The sequence below is a fragment of the Dermacentor silvarum genome, chromosome 10, assembly GCF_013339745.2.
Source record: "Dermacentor silvarum isolate Dsil-2018 chromosome 10, BIME_Dsil_1.4, whole genome shotgun sequence".
Lineage (NCBI taxonomy): Eukaryota > Metazoa > Arthropoda > Arachnida > Ixodida > Ixodidae > Dermacentor > Dermacentor silvarum.
The window spans coordinates 101,198,131-101,219,769 of NC_051163.1; the positions used below are offsets into that span (position 1 = coordinate 101,198,131).

At 45.8% G+C, this 21,639-nt stretch overlaps 1 protein-coding gene across 1 annotated transcript in view; it reads left to right on the top strand.

Moving 5' to 3' along the window:
* Positions 1-6,006: 6,006 nt before the first annotated feature.
* LOC119431719 (acetylcholinesterase) overlaps positions 6,007-21,639 on the top strand; it is a 52,809-nt gene continuing 37,176 nt past the window's right edge. The window contains exon 1 of the mRNA XM_037699192.1: positions 6,007-6,206. Within this exon, the coding sequence (XP_037555120.1) occupies positions 6,007-6,206 (200 nt within the window). The remainder of the gene's footprint in view (positions 6,207-21,639) is intronic.

Sequence of the window (21,639 nt, forward strand, 5' to 3'; positions counted from 1 at the left end):
TTTTTGTAGTTACAAGCTAATTCTGACATGGATGGCCTAATGGATGGTAAGAACGCCTACTTGAACATTTAACATAATTACGCGAATTAACTTTTTAATTATTTTACGGCACATCTTTCAATCTACGAATTATAGCCGCTGAGTTCGCAAGGCGTATCCACTTGGAACGAATTCTCAGGACTGAACCAGTTTCGAGATATTAATTTTCAATATGCCCGACAAAATTCATGGGCGTTCCAATTAACTTTTTGAGGAAAACGTTGTTTTATGCATTGAGGCAAAAAGTAACTGGCCTTAGCGCTAAAATAATGCCATATTATCGACACTGGTAATAGTGCGATCGCAAAAGCGGTAACATGGAAATGGTTTCAGGAGTGGTTCTTTGTATAATTTATTTTTCCTTACGCGGAAACAATGTTCGTTTTTGCGGAAAAGGAAAAAACAAATTAGCGTAGCTTGCACTGGCTGCGCAATGCTAAAGAGACAGCGGAGATGATGGGCACCTAGCTAGTCCTGGCTTTTGGACTAGACTAAGCACTACCAAGTCATCCCCAACATTTCGCGGAATTTATTATTGATTGATTATCGATTAGCTATTGATTGGCTATTGATTGTCTATTGCAAGATATTGGCCACGTATTTGGGATAGGCTAAGCACAACCAAGTTAGCGGAATTTATTGATTATTGATCCATTATCGATTAGCTATTGATTGGCTACCGATTGGCTATCGTAAGGTATTGGCCACGTATTTGGGCTAGGCTAAGCACTACCAAGTCATCCCCAGCATTTTCGGGAATTTATTGATTATTGATAGATTATCGACTAGCTATTGATTGGCTATCAATTGCCTATCGATAGGCAATTAGTCCCCACTATTCTTAGCTAGACTTATCCAGGCTCAGCTTCGCTAGTTCACAGGTGTATGTGCCATTGCGCTTGGACCCTTTCTGCACTGCTGCCAGGATCGGCCCACATTTTTGGATTGAGCAGACACATTAGGCCCGGCTGAAACAGCTCCGCTACTAAAAATGAGAACTTCATCTGTTTTACTATTTTCTTTGTTAAGATATAGTCATCTGATAAGATATACAGTCAAGAGAGCGGTGTGGATCTGAGAACAAACGGGGATAACCGATATTCTAATTGACATTGAGCGGAAAAAATGGAGCTGGGCAGGCCATGTAATGCGTAGGATGGATAACCGATGGACCATTAGAGCTACAAAATGGCCGGATACCAAGAGAAGGGAAGCGCAGTCCAGGACGACAGAAAACTAGGTGGGGTGATGAAGTTAGGAAATTCGCAGGCGCAAATTGGAATCAGCTAGCGCAAGACAGGGTTAATTGGAGATCGCAGGGAGAGGCCTTCGTCCTGCAGTGGACATAAATATAGGCTGATGATGATGATGACAGTCATCTTGCACGTGTCACTTCAGCTTGGCACTGAATGCATTAAACTATGCAATGCACAACGGTCGCGTTTGCTCGAAGGCCTACTTAGGCCCTTCAATGAGCGGGCGCGAGTCTGGCCCGGGCCCGTGGCTTCAAGTCCGAGCCCGGCCCGGGCCCGTGGCCTCAAGCCCGAGCCCGGCCCGGGCCCGCGGCTATAAGCCCGGGCCCGGCCCGAGCCCGCCGACAAAACGATTCGGACGGCCCGGCCCGGCCCGCGGGCCGGGCCGGGCCCGGGCTTTCGGGCCGGCCCGGGCCCATGCAGTGCTCTACACCGCGCGCGTTCGGCGCAAACGCGGGGAAACGCGGACGGCGTCGGCAGCAGCTCTGCGCGTTGCCTCGTTGGTGCTGCTACAATTTCTTTCTCTCTCTTTCGCTCTCATTTTCTCTTGCTCTCTACCGAGCATAGCGCGCGCCGCGCGCATGCTCTCCTTCCCTCTCCTTAACCTTCCATGTCAAGCCACGCCACCGAGACTAGCTTCTAGGTGGCGTTTTGTCAAGGCAACATGTGCACGGCGCGCAGAGGAGGCGAAGCGCACGCCTACAGTGTACTAGAATCTTCTAGTACACTGTACGCACGCCGCTTCGCGAGTTGGTTGCTAGGCAACCAAGGTGACTCATCGCTCAGCGAGGTTTTTTCCGACGCGTTGCGGGCTTACGGCCGGCTTAAGCAGCTCCGCTGTTAAAAAAGCAGGGAAGAGATTGACAGGGCCGGAGTCATGGCGGGCCTAGGTGATTGCAACATACAAGGTACATATAGAGGTTTTCAGAAACATATAATGAAGAAGAGATCGGCGAAAAGTTAGACTCCGATGTATTTAATTTAGCTCAATTAAGCTGGGAGGCAAGTTGAGTATTGGTCCCCACCCCATATCGAAGGGGATGTCATTATAAGGTATCATCATCATGATACTGGGAGCAATGTGGTAATAAAGTTCTTGCATGTGATTTTTTTTAAAGAAAACAAGCATACCCAGATATTTCAGGGGATGTATGCGCGTCGTGGGACACGCTTATCGCCGTGCGCCAACTGTTATAGCTAGAGATTGGATTTTTCGGCATCGATTTCCTTTTTTTAAGATCCCGCAGATATTTGTCGGCATTTATTCCCTCGAAAAGTTCGGCCTTCATTGGCACCTACTTTTTTATAGTACCGCCTTTTCGACATTTTCGGTCTTTTGAAAAACTGCTCACACGTATTTATATTGAAAAGGAAACAGTAAAACCTGAAAGCTCAATTGTCATCAAAGCACCACGGTGAATGAACTACTCTAGAAATTTGTTAATATACACGCGCCATATAGATGCAGTGATTCTCCTCACAGAGCTGGCAGTGCTCCTTTCTGTTTGCTGTTTTGATTTGGGAAAAGCTGCGCTCCATGTTGACGCAATAGACGCCGAGAGGCACGGCCACTCAGATCGGCGCATTTTAAGGTTCAAAAGGACGGTACGTTGGGCACGTACATTGGGCACAGAGAAAAGATTCACGGATAGTCAGCGCAATTGTCCGTGTATCTTTTCTGTGTATAGTTCTTGTCGTTTTGAGCTGTCAATGGCTTCAGCATTTTAAGGGGTTTCTACTGAGTGTATAGACACCGAATTTAGAGGCTGAATTGAATATAGCACGCATTCTTTGAGGAACGCTTTCACAAAGTATAAGTTAAATACTTTTCATCGAAGCACCCTGGTCGGTCATTCCAGCGACGCAGGCGGCGCCACGCGGCTCTCCTCCGAAGCAGTCAGCCGGTGATAGAAATCTGCGACGCAGTTCGGCGGTTCGGTCTCGCGATAGTCATGGACGCGCCGAAGATGATAAAAGCGAATAGTAATCGCATTTGCAGCCAATGATGCAGCGTGTGCTCGAGATGCACACGCTTGCGAGGTCACCATATCACCGTCTCGGCAGCCATTTTGACCAATCGTTGCGCCGCCTATAGTCGCTGGAATGACCGAATAAGATGTCTAAAAGGTAATTTGTTTCAATTTAGAGTGTAGAAATGAAACGTGGCTCCCCTCTCCGGACTCGTCACGATCGCCATCATGAAAACATGATTGTTGAGAGCCAAATAGTGCGACGTTAAAGACGCTGGTGGCGGCGTATTTTCAGAGCGGCTGCACATGCATTCACAGAATACACGGCCGGAAGACGCAAGTGCGCGTCTTCCACCTGTCCATACTGGCGTCGACGAACGCGGCTGAAACGACGCATGAGTTTGCTGTCGTCAACGGTTTAATGGGTCACGTGACCTCCGTAACGTCGAGTACTCAACATTTACGTCATTCACAGGTTATTCACCCCTGCTAGCGGGAATATGGAAAGGAGAAACTTTGCGACAGAAATTGCGCCATATTTCATAACTGAGGACACGATCGTGCAAATGCCGGTCGTTATCCTGGTCCCCTGGATGCTGTGTATTCATCATCATCATCATCATCAGCCTATATATATATATATATATATATATATATATATATATATATGTGTGTGTGTGTGTGTGTGTGTGTGTGTGTGTGTGTGTGTGTGTGTGTGTCCACTGCAGGACGAAGACATCTCCCTGCGATCTCCAATTCTTGCGCTAGCTGATTCCAACTTGCGCCTGCAAATTTCCTAACTTCATCACCCCACTTAATTTTCTGCCGTCCTCGACTGATCCAATCTGTAACTCTAAAGCCCGGACCACACGTACGCTTGCGGACGCGCGCAAGCTCGCGTCTGCGCACCCACGCATGCGGAGACGGTGCGGCACGGCTCGTACGCGTCGAAACGCGGCGCGACCTCGGTGATCAGCTCCTCTCTGATATTGCGCGCTTGAGCTGCCTCGCGCCGGCTCGCCTGGCTACGCAGCTACGGTGCGGTACATTCAACTCTCAGTTAAGCAGATTTATAACATGCAAGAAAGTGCTTCTTCGGTTTTTGTGCTGATCTAACAGTTCTAAAGATATACCAATTACGTTTATAAATTTCGAAGCATTTTGAAACACTGTCAACAACGAAGTACGAAGTGGCATCTGCCAAGGCGTCAACGAGTGAGGCCAGTCAGCGCTCGCCGTCGCGCGTATTTGTGGATGCAAACCGCCATACCTAGCTAGGCGTGGCAACCGCAAGGCGCGTAGACGCGAGCTTGCGCGCGTCCGCAAGCGTACGTGTGGTCTGGGCTTAATGGTACACCAGTTATCCATCCTACGCATTGCATGGCGTACCCAGCTACATTTTTTTCTCTTAATGTCAATTAGAATATCGGTTATTTCCGTTTGCTCTCGGATCCGCATCGTTCTATTCATGTCTCTTAACTTTAGGCCTAACATTTTTCGTTCCATCGCTCTTTGTGCGGTTCTTACCTTGTTCTTGAGCTTCTTTGTTACCCTCCAAGTTTCTGCCCCATACGTTAGCACCGGTAGAATGCAATGATTGTACACTTTTCTTTTCAACAACAGTGGTAAGCTCTCAGTCAGGATTTGCGAATGCCTGCCGTATGCACTCCAACCCAATTTTATTCTTCTGTAAATTTCTTTCTCATGATCAGGGTGACAGGTCCCCTGTGAATAATTGACCTAGATAAAAGTACTCCTTTACAGACTCTAGAGGCTGACTGGCAATCCTGAATTCTTGTTCCCTTGCCACGCAATTGAACATTATCTTTGTCTTCTGCATATTAATCTTCAACCCCACCCGTACACTTTCTCGGTTAAGGTCCTGAATCATTTGCTGTAATTCATCCCTATTGTTGCTGAATAGGACAAAGTCATCTGCAAACCGAAGGTTGATGAGATATTCGTCGTTGATCCTCTCTCCTAAGCCTTCCCAGTCTAAGAGCTTGAATACTTCTACTAAGCATGCAGTGAATACGCGGGCCACTGTGCGACCCGCGTCGGTCATGTCTACGTTCGCACCACCCTCTCTCTAGAGAGTTTTAGACTAGGGGGACGCAAGCGTTGGGGCCCCCTAGCTCCTGGAGCCGTGGTATTGCGCATGTGCAGAGGGGTCTGCCCATGCGCAGTACGACGGTCTCAAGAGCTAGGGGGCCCCAACGCTTGCGTCCCCCTAATCTAAAACTCTCCTCTGTTTCCAAGCGCTTGCGTATCTAGTTTCCTTTCCTTCCGCTGTCCCGTGGTGGCGGTATATAAATAAACCAGAAAGACAAGTTGTCGTTCTCAATTTTGAATTTCCTTTCTCTTCTGTAGTCGTAGTGGGGAGGCCGCGTATAGTCCGGACTCCCGAGGAGCAACGCGCCTATGAAGAGTGACGGCGAGAACAGATGCGAAAGTGCAATCGGCGGCGGCGGGCCACAAACACGAATTGTCCACCGATCAAGACAACAAATGTGCTCGTACCTTTGCTCACAATTCTGTGCCATGTCCGTGTCGTGTGCTAAACAGCTTCGCTGGTCATCCGCCTTCGCAGAGTGGAATGGCTCAAGATTTTTTTTTTTTTTGCCTATCCTCAATAGTGGGTTTGCGCCGTTTTTTGAGATCCCAATCATCATCATCACTCTCATCGAATACCAGAAGAAGGAACGGCAGCCTGGCAGCAGCTGCTTGGACATCCGCTCCTCGACATGGATCCCCCAGAGAAGCAAGCCGGCGACAAAAGCCCGGCCTCACTGTCCAGTCGGCATAGCTCAAGAAGTGTCAGTTATAAACGGCGCATTCCCGGTAGCGCCGGTTGGAAAGGGCGCGCTAAGGACAAGCGCTCCAAGGAGCGATCCGAAAACGACAGCAAGGCCGACACCGAACGAGGGAGCGCCGAGTACAGCCGGTGAGTCACGGCATGGTCGCATATGTGTCGACGACAAAATGTAACTGGTATACACATAGGCGTGTGTAGGAGCATTTTAGACGCTCGGCGCAAACTTTTCTCGTCCAGGACCTTGCAAGTGACCTTGAAAGCCGTGAAAAAGCACAATCTAGAAAGGAACAGGGATCATATTTGCAAGAAATTTCTTTCGCACGAACTGCTCGTGAAGCGTAGGCCTGTCAGTGGCATTCAAGTCCATTCAAATACATCAGTATGACTACAGTCGGTGGTAGGTTCCAAATGGAAGAGCTATCGGGAGGATCTCATCACTCAGTGTAAGCTATAATAAAGTATACATAAAGTACAGCAAATGGTGGGAAAACTAAGTTTAGTATGCTATACGTACAGTGTAACATAACTACAAAATATAGGGAAAAAACTTACACACACACACACACACACAGAAGGTATCGTAAAAACGTATGAATAAAGCACGAGCTAGGATTCATAAATTGTTACTGTAGCTATAAAACGTGTAAGAATGTTGAAGAACATATATATGCACGTAAGAACCAACATCGCGAGAAGAGTCAGAAACAACATATTCAGGAAGAAGCATTAGTGGTCACGTGAGCTTAGAAAATAAACAGTTTTTTGAGCGTATGTAGGAATTAGTCAGCTGGTGATTATTTCACGTCTAATGGTATAGAGTTTAATATTGAAATCCCAGTTAACAACGCCGTACACTCTAAAAACAGTTGCACCCTTTTGGGGTGCATTTTTGCCACACAACAATAATCGTCATCTGTCTTGCTTGCGTTTCCTATCTTGAAAACTGTGCACTTGCTACTTTCCTGTCGAGAACGCTGTGTCACGCTGATAACGCTCTTGTCGTTCGTGACCGAGAAGTGCCGGGCGCACAGCGTTAAAGAAAGGAAAGCCACGCAAGTCAGGTGACGATTATTGTTCTGTGGCAAAAATACGCCCCAAAGGGTGCAACTGTTTTTAGAGTGTTACAGTGTAAGATTGCCATAGCTAGCTGTAGCGTTGGGGAGAATCAGATGACCTCGTTTACGTAATCTAGCTATATTAGAACTTGCGATAGCATCACCCGAGTACCTGAATATATGAACTTGATAATGGATCAGGTTCAAGATGAAAAGTCATAATTTTGCTTGAATACACCCGTGTACTTAGATTTAGGTGCACGTTAAAGAACCCCAGGTGGTCCAAATTTCCGGAGTCCCCCACTACGGCGTGCCTCATAATCAGATCGTGGTTCTGGCACGTAAAACCCCATAATTTTTTTTGAATCAATCGAAGCGGAATAACGTCAATAATAAAGCGACACGGAATAATTTTACATGGCACTGAATGCGATAAGCCTTAATGCTTTATTTTAAAGACGCTGAATACTTTTCGTGTGAGTAGAGTGTTTCTCCATGATGGCACACAATAAGAGAGATGGCTATGGACGTAGGCATAATATAGCGATAAGATGTGTGGCTGCAAGTGACTGAGAATTTTGATAATGGCGTGAATAGCGAAGGAAGCATTCTCTAACAAAGATTGAACGTTAGTGTCAAATTTCAAGTTGTGATCTGAAATCACACCAAGAAAACAACTTAACGCTGTCTGTTGTCCATATTACGTGCTTGCCATCTGTTAACGATATCCAATTCAGCTTCAATACGGAGGAAATAAATAAAACGAACCAGTGGTTTTAGATGGGTATTGTGAAGCATATTGTTAGTGCACAAATGGCTTATATTATCTAAATCAATGTTTAGCTTGCGTTCTTCAATTCTTTAGTGTCTCCCTTCGTATGGATTACTATATTTTTAGCATTTATTCTTCCAGCTCTCTGGTACACTTGAAGTCGCGAGGCATTACGTATAAAAGGTCACAAGCTTTTCAAGCATACTATTTCCTCCGTCTCTGATTAAATCAACAGTTATTCCATGTTCTCCTGCCGCGTTTCCCCGGGGCATGTCTTTTAAGGTCCTTGTAACTTCATCGCTAGTTTTAAAAGAAGCTTCTGTGTCCCTTTCATCACTACTTCCAATGAAGGTTGCGTGGCTACTCTGGGTACGGTAGAGTCAGTGTAGATTTTTTGTGGCGCTTTTACTATATCATCGAAATTGCTGATGACATTACCCTGCTTATCTTTCACTGCATACATTTTGCCCTGACATATGCTAAGTTTTCTCCTCACTTAATTGCTACTGCGGTGATATTTTACTGCGTCCTCAATTTTCCGACGTTATAATTTCGAATATCGATAACTCTCTTGTTTATCAGCTTTGATAGTTTAATTAATTATGTCTGATATCGTGAGTTAAATGTTTTCATGCTTCGTCGTTTCTTTATTAGATCATGTCGTACTTGGCGGAGCTTGCCTACTGGTTGACTCGGTGCCGTACCTCCATATTAAACTGCTGCTTCTGAAATCAGCCTAGTTATGGTTTTATTCATTACCTCTATGTTATGTTCATCTTCCTGTTCTAAAATTGCATAGTTGTTTTCGAGCACCAGCCTGAATTCGTCTGTTTTACCCTTACTATCTCTGGGTGGGCCTCTTTCTATCTGCAAATTGAGAGCCATCCTAGACCTCCCAAACCTGTGGTCTCTGCCATTTCCCCTACCTCTGTAGCAGAGGACGTGACCGTTGGTCAGCACTGTATAAGTCTCACCAGTTCTTGTAGCCTCACTAAGGCCAGTAATATCCCAGGCAATGTCTGAGAATTGCTGAAAGAGCCCTGCTAAGCTAGCCTCACTCGAGAGGGTTCTCGAGTTAAACGTTGCCAGGTTCAGTTTTCAGTGGCGGCCTGTCCGTGTCCAGAGATTCTTAGCACCCTCTACCGCGTCGGAGGTGTGACCGCCGCCTTGGTCAGTTGCTCCGCAGCCACTGTGATGTCGAAATACATGAATGTTGAAATATGAGGGGGGGGGGGGGACTTTTGAGAAAAAATACGTTTATTCTAATGATAGCAAACTGAAACATGCAATATTTTCCTACACAACCTTCCTGCACTTCAACGCACTTTGCCCAACGTTTCATAAATTTTTTGATTCCATCTGAAAAAAAAAAACAGTTTTTTGGTTGCACCTGTAACCAATTTCGTACCGCATCAATGACTTCTGCATCGGTTGCAAATGTTCCCCTGAGCGCTTCCTTCAATGGTCCAAACATATGAAAATCGCTTGGAGCCAGGTCTGGACTGCATGGCGGGTGTTCCAACAATTCGAATCCCAGCTCCTTTATTGTTTCGGCCGTCCGCGTTTGACAGAATGTGGCCGTGCATTATTTTGCTGCAGAATGACACCTAATTTTCGCAGTTTTCCACGACGTTTGGATCGGATTGCAGGTTTCAGTTTAGTTCACAACACATCACAATAGTTCTCACTGTTCAGTTTCGCCTCCTGGGGTGAAATAAGCGGCTACCCACCTTCCATATGTCCCAAATAGTGTTAGCATAATCTTACCAGCTGATGGGTGACGACTAAATTTCTTAACTTCTGGTGATGATGAGCGTTTCCAAACTATGCTCGTCACCTTACTTTCCGGTTCGTGATGATGTGCCCAAGTTTAATCTACAGTAACAATTCGCTGTAAAAATCCATCTCCCTCGCGAGGATAACGGGCCAAATGTTTACGAGAGATGTCCAACCTTTGTGCCTTATGCTGTGCTGATAATTGTTTCGAGACCCACCTTGCACACACTTTCCGAAAATTCAGCCTGTCGTGTATGATGGAATATGCTGAACCATGACTGATATGTAAAGTGTTGGCGATTTCGTCCACCGTGATTCGTCTGTTTTCCATCACCATGCATACCCTCAACGATTTTCAAATTGTCCTCAGTCGTTGACGTCGATGGCTTGCCCGATCTTTCCTCGTCACATAGAGAAGTTCTTCCCTGTTTGAAACGCTCTGTCCATTCGTAGATCTTGCTTCGCGATAAACAACTGTCACCATACTGCGCTTGCATTCGACGAATAATTTCCGCAGGTTTAACACCTTCCGCAAACAAAGCGAATCACTGCCCTCATTTTCTCCTTGTGCAGATTGACCTTAGAGCTGCCATGTTTAACGGTCTGCTACACTCTAACGACCAACGTGGGACTAAGAGTGACACGTTCCATAGAATTGTTGCATACGACACTAGTTCAGCGCTGCAGATGCTAGCAGTGTTACCAAACCCTAGTGCGAGAAATTGGAACAGTCCCTTTACTTTTTGACTTCCCCTCGTACTTGCACATAATCAAATAGAAATGGCTAAGTCAATAATGTATGTGCTAATGTCACGGCATGTAATGACATTTCTGTTGTCATGGATTCTCGAGTTTTGAATTGTATCTAGTTGTACTTGCACATAATCAAATAGAAATGGCTAAGTCAATAATGTATGTGCTAATGTCACTGCATGTAATGACATTTCTGTTGTAATTGATTCTCGAGTTTTGAATTGTATCTAGTTGTGAGCAAAAGTCGGAGCACAACGATGAGGGCGATCGGTATATTGAAGCATTAACGACTGTTGCGCTTTATAATCGAACTCTAGCCTCACAGACTTGAAGTAAGTGACAGCAAAAAGAAAAAAAAGTAAAAGGCCATAAGAACGCTTCCAACACGCATAAAATGATGCGACAGCACCAATGTTTATTTCGTTGCAGTTGCAGTATCTGAAAAAGCCTTCACACGAAACGTTGCGAAAGTGCTGATACCCTCAATAGCAATGGTATGGTGGCTAGAGTATTGCCAGATGTTATTTTTCAATGAGGCGACTGCATGGTAAATCACGGACAGGTAGGCAAAGAAAGCTGCGCTGTGATGTAAGTGAGTTTGAACAGAATTTGTTTGAACAGAAAATTAGCGTAACTTGCGCTGGAGGCGCAATGCTTAAGAGACAGCGGAGCTGATAGACACCTAGCTAGTCCTGGCTATTGGGCTAGGCTAAGCCCTACCAAGTCATCCCCAGAATTTCCCGGAATTTATTGAATATTGATCGATTATTGATTAGCTATAGATTGGCTATCGATTGCCTATCGCAAGGTATCGGCCACATATTTGGGCTAGGCTAAACACTAGCAAGTCATCCCCAGCATTTCCCGAAATTTACCCGCCGTGGTTGCTCAGTGGCTATGGTGTTGGGCTGCTGAGCACGAGGTCGCGGGATCGAATCCCGGCCACGGCGGCCGCATTTCGATGGGGGCGAAATGCGAATACACCCGTGTACTTAGATTTAGGTGCACGTTAAAGAACGCCAGGTGGTCCAAATTTCCGGAGTCCCCCACTACGGCATGCCTCATAATCAGATCGTGGTTTTGGCACGTAAAACCCCATAATTTAATTTTTTCACGAAATTTATTGATCGATTATTGATTAGCTATTGATTGGCTGTCGATTGGCTATCGCAAGGTCTATCGCAAGCAGGTATTTGTACACACCCCCCTAACACAGTACACACAGAACAGTACACAGTCGTTAATAACTCTCATTCTACTTATGTGAACGTAACCTCAGGTGTCCCTCAGGGTAGTGTTTTAGGCCCATTACTTTTTCTAATTTATATTAATGACTTGCCTAATAATGTGTCCTCCCGTATTAGACTATTCGCCGATGATTGCGTGCTATACCGTAATATATCCAGTAATACCGATCGTGAACTCCTTCAATCCGACCTTGACAGTATTAATACTTGGTGTTCTACATGGTTAATGTCACTGAATGAATCCAAAACTAAATTAATGTCATTTACTCAACGTAGTGCCCGTATACCAACATCGTACGCTTTAAATAATGTCGAAATAGAACTTGCTACTACTTATAAATACCTGGGTATCCACTTTCAATCAGATCTTGCGTGGCATTATCATACTGACGTCATTCTTGCTGCAGCTAATCGTTCACTCGGTTTTATCAAACATTCTCTAAAAAATGCCCCTCCACATATAAGAAAGCTCGCTTATGTAACACTGGTTCGTCCGAAAATTGAATACGCTTCAGCTATTTGGGAACCACTTCAAGCCTATCTTATTCAGAATATCGAATCCCTGCAAAACCGTGCTGTGCGCTTCATTTTCTCAGATTATTCACGTCATTCGAGCATCACTGCACTAAGAGATCGCGCCGAATTGGAAAGCTTATCGCATCGTCGCCAAGCAGCCCGCCTTTCGCTTTTTCATAAACTTTATCATCATCCAATCCTTTCTGGCGATTTATTTCAAGCGCCTGCAGTCACTTTCCCTCGCCGCGATCATCAGTATAAAGCAAAACGACCCACATGTCACACTCATCGCTTTGCTAATTCGTTCATACCACGCACTATCATTGAGTGGAACCACCTACCATCGCATGTAGCTACTGAGACTAACATAGCAAAATTTCAGGAGCTGCTACGCACTGAGCGCATTGCCTAAACGGACTGCCCGACCTAATCGATTTATTTTTTTTCCTGTACCAGTTCGTAGCCATTTTTCACTTGGAATATCGCATCTGTATTCTTTTTATGAGTTTTTGTGTATTTTAGCAAGTGCTCTGTATTTTCTGTATTGTAAGTTTGTGTATTCTTGTTGTCACCTTGTAGCTGACTAATATGCTATGTTTTTTTCTAATTGCTGAGAATTTCCAATTACAATATATTGTGGCTTTGCATATATATTCTCTTTTGTCTTTGTTCTTGTTTTCCTATTCCACGTACCCACTGTATTTATTTCTTTTTGCTATTCACTTACCCGCTGTATATCAGACAATGTTCATGATCGCGTTTCTTTTTCTTTTTTTTCACTCACTATGTTATTATTCACATGTCACTGCAATATGTCCCCCTATGTAATACCCTCTTTGAGGGCCTTTAGGGGTATTTTGAATAAATAAATAAATAAACACCTCCCCCCCCCCCCCACCTCCCAAGAGAATCTGTACACCCTGCAAAAAATTATTCCGGACCAATTATTCGATCCCCCCCCCCCCCCCCCCTTCTTCCCCCCTCTTTCGGACAGGCACTCATCTTGGAAAAAAAAAAATACGCTGAACACATGCACTGTGATAATCGCTTTGAGAAATATTTACTCTTTGCGGAGGTGGACGCTACGTGGCCTTAATATTGAGGCCCAATTTTGATGTTCAGCGCCGACGACAGTGCTACACTGCAACCTGCAGGGAGCGGAGAATCCTTGAGGTCGCGGTAAACGCTTGCGCGTGAATGAGATGCTATATTCATGTTTGGTCTTTCTCTTTTTGCATATTTAAGTCAACGCACTCGTATGCACAACACGTACAGTACGAGCACTACCCCTGTGCTTAGTCTTAAAATTTACAACGTGGCACATTGCTCTCGTTATCGTTAAGCTCCGAACGACTAGACTGGGTAATGAGTAGACTTTCCAGACGGTATCCTGGAGAGCTGGCTTCTCAGCAAGCACTGCTAATGCTTGCGTGCGAGATCGAGAGAAAAAGAATGTTCCCTGCTTTGTCATCAGCTGCAATGAAGATACTGCTTCTTCACGTAGGAATTGCTGCCGTTGAAAGAAGCTTTTCCACCATCAACAGGCTCTTAACATCAGATATAGAGATGTCACATGACGCCGAATCATGTCGACGCGCTGATGAAAATTTCTATCGAAGCTCCGAGTATCCCTAATATTCGAACGCAACAGGCGAAGAAAAGGATAAATATTTGCAGTTCGTGGACCAAGCCTACATGAAAACAAAAATATTAACTTCAAATTTTAAGATAATATGCCATCTCATTCTTAAATAAGAAAATCCTATTGAAAGTATTCTTCCCTTTTCTTCTCACTGTCGCCCGATTCATGGCCAATCCCTCGTAGTGGGTTGTGCTATACATATATGTACCAAACCAAACCAAGCCAAACTATATGATGTGAACCAAGAAACCACGTCGGGTATTGTAGATACGTTCGGGGTGACATGGTGCAATTGTGTAGTCCGAGCTTTTTTTTTTTTTAAGTATTATTTTGTGAATGTGGCAGCCACGTTTGGCCTAGTAGTTTCTTTGGATATTGTATGTACCGGACTGTAGCGGACATGATGCGCATATTTACTTTTGAAATGCGAATCATTTATTGGCGATTATATACCACTTTGAGAGTTATCTATCCGCCTACGTCTTGGTGCTCTCATGGTCGTTTCGTTTACTTGGTATGTACCATAATTGACATAGTATGACAAGAGTGTATGACGAACATCAATGATAGGTCATGACATGCGTGTCATGTCGGTCATGAAACAGCCGCCTACGTCTTGGCGCTCTCATGGTCGTTTCGTTAACTTGGTAGACTCCCCCCAGTAGCGCACCCAGGATATCTGCCAGGGGGGGGGGGGGGGGGCTGAATTCTCGTGGTGGGGGGGGAGAAGCAAGCACTTTGTATATTACGCAATTTCCTTGCTTTAGCCAGAGGAATCCAACAGCAAATAAAATGCCTCACAATTATAATAATAATCACATCAAGGATGATGACGATGTTTAGTTCTTCAGCGTTTTACTCATAGTAATTTAAGAGTGCACAAATAAATACAAGACAGTGATAGAGTGTTTTTCTTAAGCAGGGAAAATTCCACCTCAAGCCACCTCCTGAATTGTAATGACAGTGTGAACAGAGCACTGAAGGTACACGTTGGTCTGGTGGGGCTGGTCACGTGGGAGGAGGGGGAGGTTAACTCGGCCTCAGGGGGGGTGAACAACACCCAAACCCCTCCCCCCCTCCCCCCCCCCCCCCCCCGGTCGGTGCGCCACTGACTCCCCGCACACTGCTTCGCATAGCATCGATTTCCACAGGGCGTGGGATCTGCCGGCTTTTTTTTCTTATATGTATAGTTATATTTTAATTGTATTATTTACGGTATATGGCTTCTCCGTGCCTATTGTGCTTGTTTTTTATTGCGATAGCAATTATATGAACACTTCCACCGTATTTCTGCCGTCGTCGTCGCCGTCGCCGTGAGGTTCCGTATAGATAAAATCTCTGCCGCGCGCCGTATGCCCGAGCGGAAGCGTGCGGGGACGCACTCTGTCACGGAGAGCGAACGCACTCAATCTTCCAAGCGCAAGCAAGGAAGCGGGAAGCGAGCGCCGGAGGGAGCGGGGGGGGGGGGGGGGGGGGGGCGTTTCTACTCTGCCAACAACCGTGCTCGTCGCTCGCTCGCACCGTCTCTTATCTCCACACGGCTCTGACCTTTATTCCCGGGTATTCGCCGCTCAGTTTCCGTTGAAGCGATAGACCGCACGTACCTTCGCCGCTGCGGCGTATCCGCTTGCTGCCAGAGTTTTGACGGTCGTTGTCTGCAGTCATTCAGTGTGATCTATTCATGTTTGTTTGTGCGCGCTCACACCACGCTTGTTCATTCAGTTAGTAATAGTCGGGCCACATTTTCCAACGCACGCTACACATGCAATGCTGCCCGGATCGGCAGTGCAGCGCTACAGGTGTGTCCCTTCGCACGCGCTGCCCACGGGAAGCGCTTCTCATCAACACCACCGTTTCACACGCGCCTTCTCGTGGTCATCGAGTCTCTCTTCATGTCGGTCTACTTACGCCGCAGCACACCTGCTTACTTAATCAGGTCATGTTTACTACAATTCATATTGCTACCAAAGCCGCTCACCTTACGTCGTATGACATTGCTTTGTTGCTATCGCATTCATTGCTTCGCCCTTAGGGCGAAACTGTGACATTTTTTTTTCTCGTGCAAAGTGATATTGCACTTATTTTTGCAAACGTCTGCACTTTCTTCTGCATATAAAAAAAAAGAATAAACTTGGTGCAATCAAATGAAAACTCTAAATGCTGTCCCTTATGTTCTTGCAATTTTCAAACGAGGTGACATAATGCCATGGGTGTTTAAATATAGTACTGAATTTATATTCCCGAAAAAACTAGGCACACATTTCGGCCTTCTATGCAGCGCTCGTTCGTGCCTCCTTGTCTCCACCTTCGTTGCAGTATTGTTTGTACAACAACATCAGCTCTACATGCCTTGTTCGAACTCCCTTGTAAGATGTGGCTTAATATGCTTGCTTAAAAAGCTAATTATTGTACTTCTGTTAATTAGCTGTTCCGTGAACATTTGTTGAAAAAAAAAGCGTTAAGCCTTAATTAAATAAAACAACATGGTAAAAAGAGCGCTAGCCCATTGAACCTCCTACCCCCCCCCCTCCCCACCTTTCGCTCAAAAATAGATAAGCAAGACTTCATATCCACACCCCCGTGTTCTGGTAACACCCCTCCAAAGTCGAAATTCTGGATAAACTCCTGATCGCAAGGCTATCGCAAAGCCATATATATACACACAAGCACTACTGAACGGGCGGTAAACAAGGTTCTTAGGCGATTCCACTCAACTATTGTTCGCGATGAGAAAGAAAACCTATATAGGTATCAGCGTTTTCTACTAAGGTGTTACAGTCGAACATCGAAATAACGAAGTGGTGCTTGTAGCGGAAAACTTCGTTATATCGCGAATTTCGTTAATTCGAGGTTTGAAAGTTTCACCAGTAAAATCATTTCAAATATTCCCAGAACATTCCTTGTGTGTAGTATCTTGTCAGTAATCACTTATAAACAAATTCCAAGAAGGTCGGGTCATAGTAGCGTGGTTATGAGCGCCAGCGCACGTGGTGCAGATCGCACCGAGAGCAAATGCATCGGCGTGGCTCACGACGTCCGAGATTAGCGTGTTGCTTCGCGCGCCGTCGTAAATCTTTTACGCCATGCATGGCTGACCGTGTTTAGTGCCCGCAGCCGTCATCAGACGGCGCCCTCAAATTAAAAACAGTAAAGCCCCTATATTTATAAAAGTAGCGCCATTCTTAGATCTTGCCGCCACCGCGCTCACCCGGGCGCTTCCTCCTCGCCCTCTCTTAGCCGCCTCCTGTCGCCCCAGCCTCCTCCGCTCCCCCATTGGCCAATCCGTGTCACGTGGAAGTTCGCGTCGTGCTTTTGTATATTTTTTTCTTTCCAGCGCACTCCGACTGCCATTCTCGGGCCTGTGCGACGAAAGTGCTGTACGCACAAACGGATCAAACGTGTTAGGGACAAGAACTTCGTCGTGATGGCATGCTGCTGCGTCTTAAGTTGCCGCAACCGACAAGGCGAGGGCAAAAGGCTTTTTTTGTTTACCATCCGGCGTGCGCAAACGCTCGCTGCACACTTGATATTTGCGCCGTATCGCATCGTCGCGTTGCTACTTCCAAAACGGCATTATTAAGACCAGTTACTGACTGACGAAGCAAAATCGCGCCTCAAAAACGTCTCCGCAGGGCGCGATCAAAGTTTTCCTCGGATTTCCTCTGGTAGCGCGTTAGCTGTCGTCTGCCACGGCAGGCCCGACGCAGGCGGCGCCACTGTCGATATCGCGCCTCGATCGCGCTGGTCGCGCCGAGCGCGATAGTGGAACGGAGGAGGAGGGAAGTGGATGGCGCTACTTTTATAAATATAGGGGTTTTAAAAAACAGGAGTGCAAAAAGATAGGGATATTCGACCCGAGAAAAAAAAATGCCGCTGTTTTGCCACAAAGGAGGAGCATTGATGGCGATAGCAAAGATACTACACCACAGTGTAAGATATATACTTATAATCTTACACCGTGAACTACACGAAGCAAGGTTCGCAGTTTTATCGGTGTCACGCGCGCTCAGGCAAAGATCGCTCGATGACCAAAAACACTCGCTGTCGCAACGCGAGCGAACACTTCGCACCATGCCTCGGAAAGTTGAGATTACGCGACCGCGAACACTAGACCTGCGGGAACATAATATATGCGCACGAAGGCACCAACCACCTCGGCTCGGTCTTTGCACTTGCCGAAGATTACCTCCAAGATATGGCGCGTGCCCCGTATGTGGACAGCTATGCGCACTTACCAAGACTAGACGCGCGCGCTAGAGAAAGGAGGATAGGCGTGCGTCCTTTGCCCCTCTCCCCCTCTAGCGTGTGCTCGATCACGTTACCGCGCGCTCGCCCCTTCACCTCCATTGCGCTGAAGGAATGTTCAGCACTCGTGTTTTTCCGAGCTGCTTGTTGGCCCAGTTGGTGTTTGCTGAAGAACATGTTTCTTGCCGCAACTTACGAAACACACAAAAGGAAGAAACATAGCCGCCCGTGCCGCAGTCTGTGTTTATTCCTTTTGTGTGTGTCTTAATCTTCGGCAAAAAAAAAAAAAAAAAAAAATTTCTCCGAGCGCTCCGACATACCACGCGCACAGTGGGCTCCGCAGGTTGTTACGCGACAAATGGCGCAGCGCTGTTTCCTGCATACTGTGTCGCGACGCGCGCGCTTCGACGGCGTTTTTGCCGCTCGAACGTTTTATGCGGAACTTTTTTCCCGGCCTGACATTTTATATTTTGCTAAATTTACCACCCATACAGGCTCCAACTACATGCCTGAAATGGCCGAAAATTTCGGTAAATCGAAACCGTGTCACGAAATTCATTCGTTAAATCGCGAAACAAATACACAGTTTTCGATGGAGCTAAGATCGGGAAATAGAAATAGTTCGTTACATAGCGAATTTCGGTAAGTCATGGTTCGCTGCATCGAGGTTTGACTGTACTATTATGTCTTGCTCCATGCAGGTCTTCTTTTAATAGCACGGAGTCGCTCAGGCACAAAACAAGGAAGAGCAAAAGAAAGGCTAAATACAAATAGACGACACGGCTGCTATACCGACTACGGCAAGTGGACCAGCTGTTACCGCTGCAGCCGCAATTCCAGCATCCTCAGTGGGACCACCTCCGAGCATAGTACCGACGCCAGTGCTCGACCAAGAATCCGTAAGGATATGTGATTAACACTCGACCAAAGCGGTCAATATTTAATAGTGATGCATCGAGTGAGAGCTTGGGCAATTGTTTTGGAACGCATGGTTCCCCTCAAAGCTCAAGAAAGACACCTGCAGAAGAGAAGACGATCGGACAAGCGATAACTTAAAGCTGAGGCTTATTCCAGAAGGAAAAAAAAACACCTTTCTAGGTGCCGTTACAAAGCACCAGATCAAAGCAAAACAAGCCACGGCTCAGTGCGCCCTCTAAGCACCAAAACAACAAATCAATACAAGTCGCATCTCTGCCCCCTCAAAAAAGCAATATCCGAAACAAGGAGGGCTATGGGGCCGGCTGGTGAGCTAGGAGCCGCCACTCTGTACGAGCAAGAAAGTAGAAAAAATTTTTTAAAGGTTTTGTCAGTAGGAGTGCCAAAGTGGAAAAATGCGTATGTGTATGAAGTGTGGGAAGCCAGTACCGTGGTAGTGCTAGAGAGGAGATAGGAGAGCTTAGAAGAGGGTGTATATACAGGGTGTCCCAGCTATCACGCAGCACGACTTAAAAAAAAAACAAAAACAGGAACGGTGTTACGCGAAGCAAAGCTAGTGCGTATTGTTTCCAGTATGATGGAGTAGCCGCGAGGAATTGCTTCGTTACTGAGATTTAATTAGGTAATTATAATTAATTATCTAACTCAAGAAACACTGTCCTAATTATCAAAGTGTCGATGAGAAAATTGTAGAGCAACACTGAAAAACCCCCGATTCAGCCTCCTGTTGCTCTATACGCGCTGCATAAAAGTGTTTTTCCGAGCGTGAAAGAGGCCCACGAATACACGCAAAGTGCCTCGAGCGGCCAGTCGTGCGGCAGATAGCACAGTTATAGTTGTAGAGCTGCATGGTTTACTCGAAGAGGCGGAGATTACTCGCACAAAAAAAATGAAATGCATAATCGACTAATTAACGAAGATTCGCTAATTAAGTTTTAAACTAATTGCACCATATTGCAATTTACAAACTCTAGCCGAGGAGTTCGCAAGGCGGGATCCACTTGGAACGAATTCTCAGGATGACACCAGTTTCGAGATATGAATTCCCGAACTTTGCGGAGAAATGCATTCCGTTCCGGTTACTTTATTAAAAAGTCGTTTTATGCACTGAACCACAAAAGTAACTGGAACGCCAACCATGACCTCTAAGATCGGGTGGTGTGCGCTGTCTGCGGGTGCCACGTAATCTCTGAGGTGATGCTATAATTAACGATCCTAATTTGTTTAATTTGTTTGTATGTTGCGACGTACGACTGACATAGGACGCACGACTGATGCGCTTGTCGAATGTGACGAAACAACGTTTGCGTGCCTGCTGTTTAGGTGGTGTGATAGAACTTCCGGCTGCATTTACCCGATGTTTCAGCGAACACTTTCACATTTTTTAAAACCTTGCCTGTGGCGTTCCAGTTACTGTTGTGCTTCAATGCATAAAACGACGTTTTCTTAAGACAGTAGCTAGAACACCAATGCATTTCCCCGCAAATTTCGTAAATTAATATCTCGCAGGTGGTGTCATCCTGAAAATTCGTTCCAAGTGGATCCGCCTTGCCAACTGCACGGCTAGAATTTGTAAATTGTAATATGGGCCATAAGGTAAATAAATAAAACCTTATAGGTAGAGAATGTTTGTTAATTTGTCGATTACGCATTTCAACTTTTTGTGCAAGTAATGTCCGCCTCTTCGAGTAGACCAGCTCATGAACTAGAATTGTGCTATCTGCCACAGGCAACGGTTAAAAACTTTTCACGGTGTTCGCTGAAACACCCTGCATGCACAATCAAATATGCATAGAAAGATATGTTTTCTTCGTTCCACAATGTCATAAGGAATTTTCCCAAGATGCCTAAATATAAGAAGCACGCTTTGTGTATATGGCTCATTTTGTTTTGGTTTTAAAGACAGTGTCTTGTCGAGTACCCCCCCCCCCCTCCCCTCCCTTTACTTCGTATATCGTGTATGTTTCTGGACTCTTTCGTGGGCCCATGTTGAATATAGTGCAGCCTAAATATGCGGCGATCCCAAAGACTGACCTGATACCGGTGGTATTGGTATCGGCGGTACCGGTGGCAAGGGGAGTGTTCTGGAATTCTTCCTTCGTAATAAGCGTTTTGACATAGTGCTGTCGACTCGTGTCGAGACGCTGCGCCTCTGGTGGAAGACGTAGACGCTATCGTTTGAGACGCTGCGGGGCCTTTCAGAATAAATTATATTGTTCATAACGTACCATATTCTCAACCCCAACTAGCTGAAGATATATCGCTTTTCCATCACGCAAACTACGAGGTAGAATTGCGTTGAAAGTTTTTCTTTGTTGTGTTGCGCGTTTTGCCGCAAAACGGCTTTACAAAGCTTTAGAATGGTTTGATGGCCAATGTGTTGGCAAGTGTGTGTTCCTGCACAATATTGATTAATGGTAAGCCCAAGGAGGGTGGTGTTAACTTTATAGGCCCTTGCAGCCTAAACTCAAACGGGAGATACATCAGCATCATAACTGCAGGTTTTTACTTGTTCATAAATAGACTACGACGTCAGAAGAATCTCTCTCAGAAACCAAATAAATGTTTCAAATTACTTTTTGTTTCTACACCAGGGTACGAAGCCGACACCTGTACTATT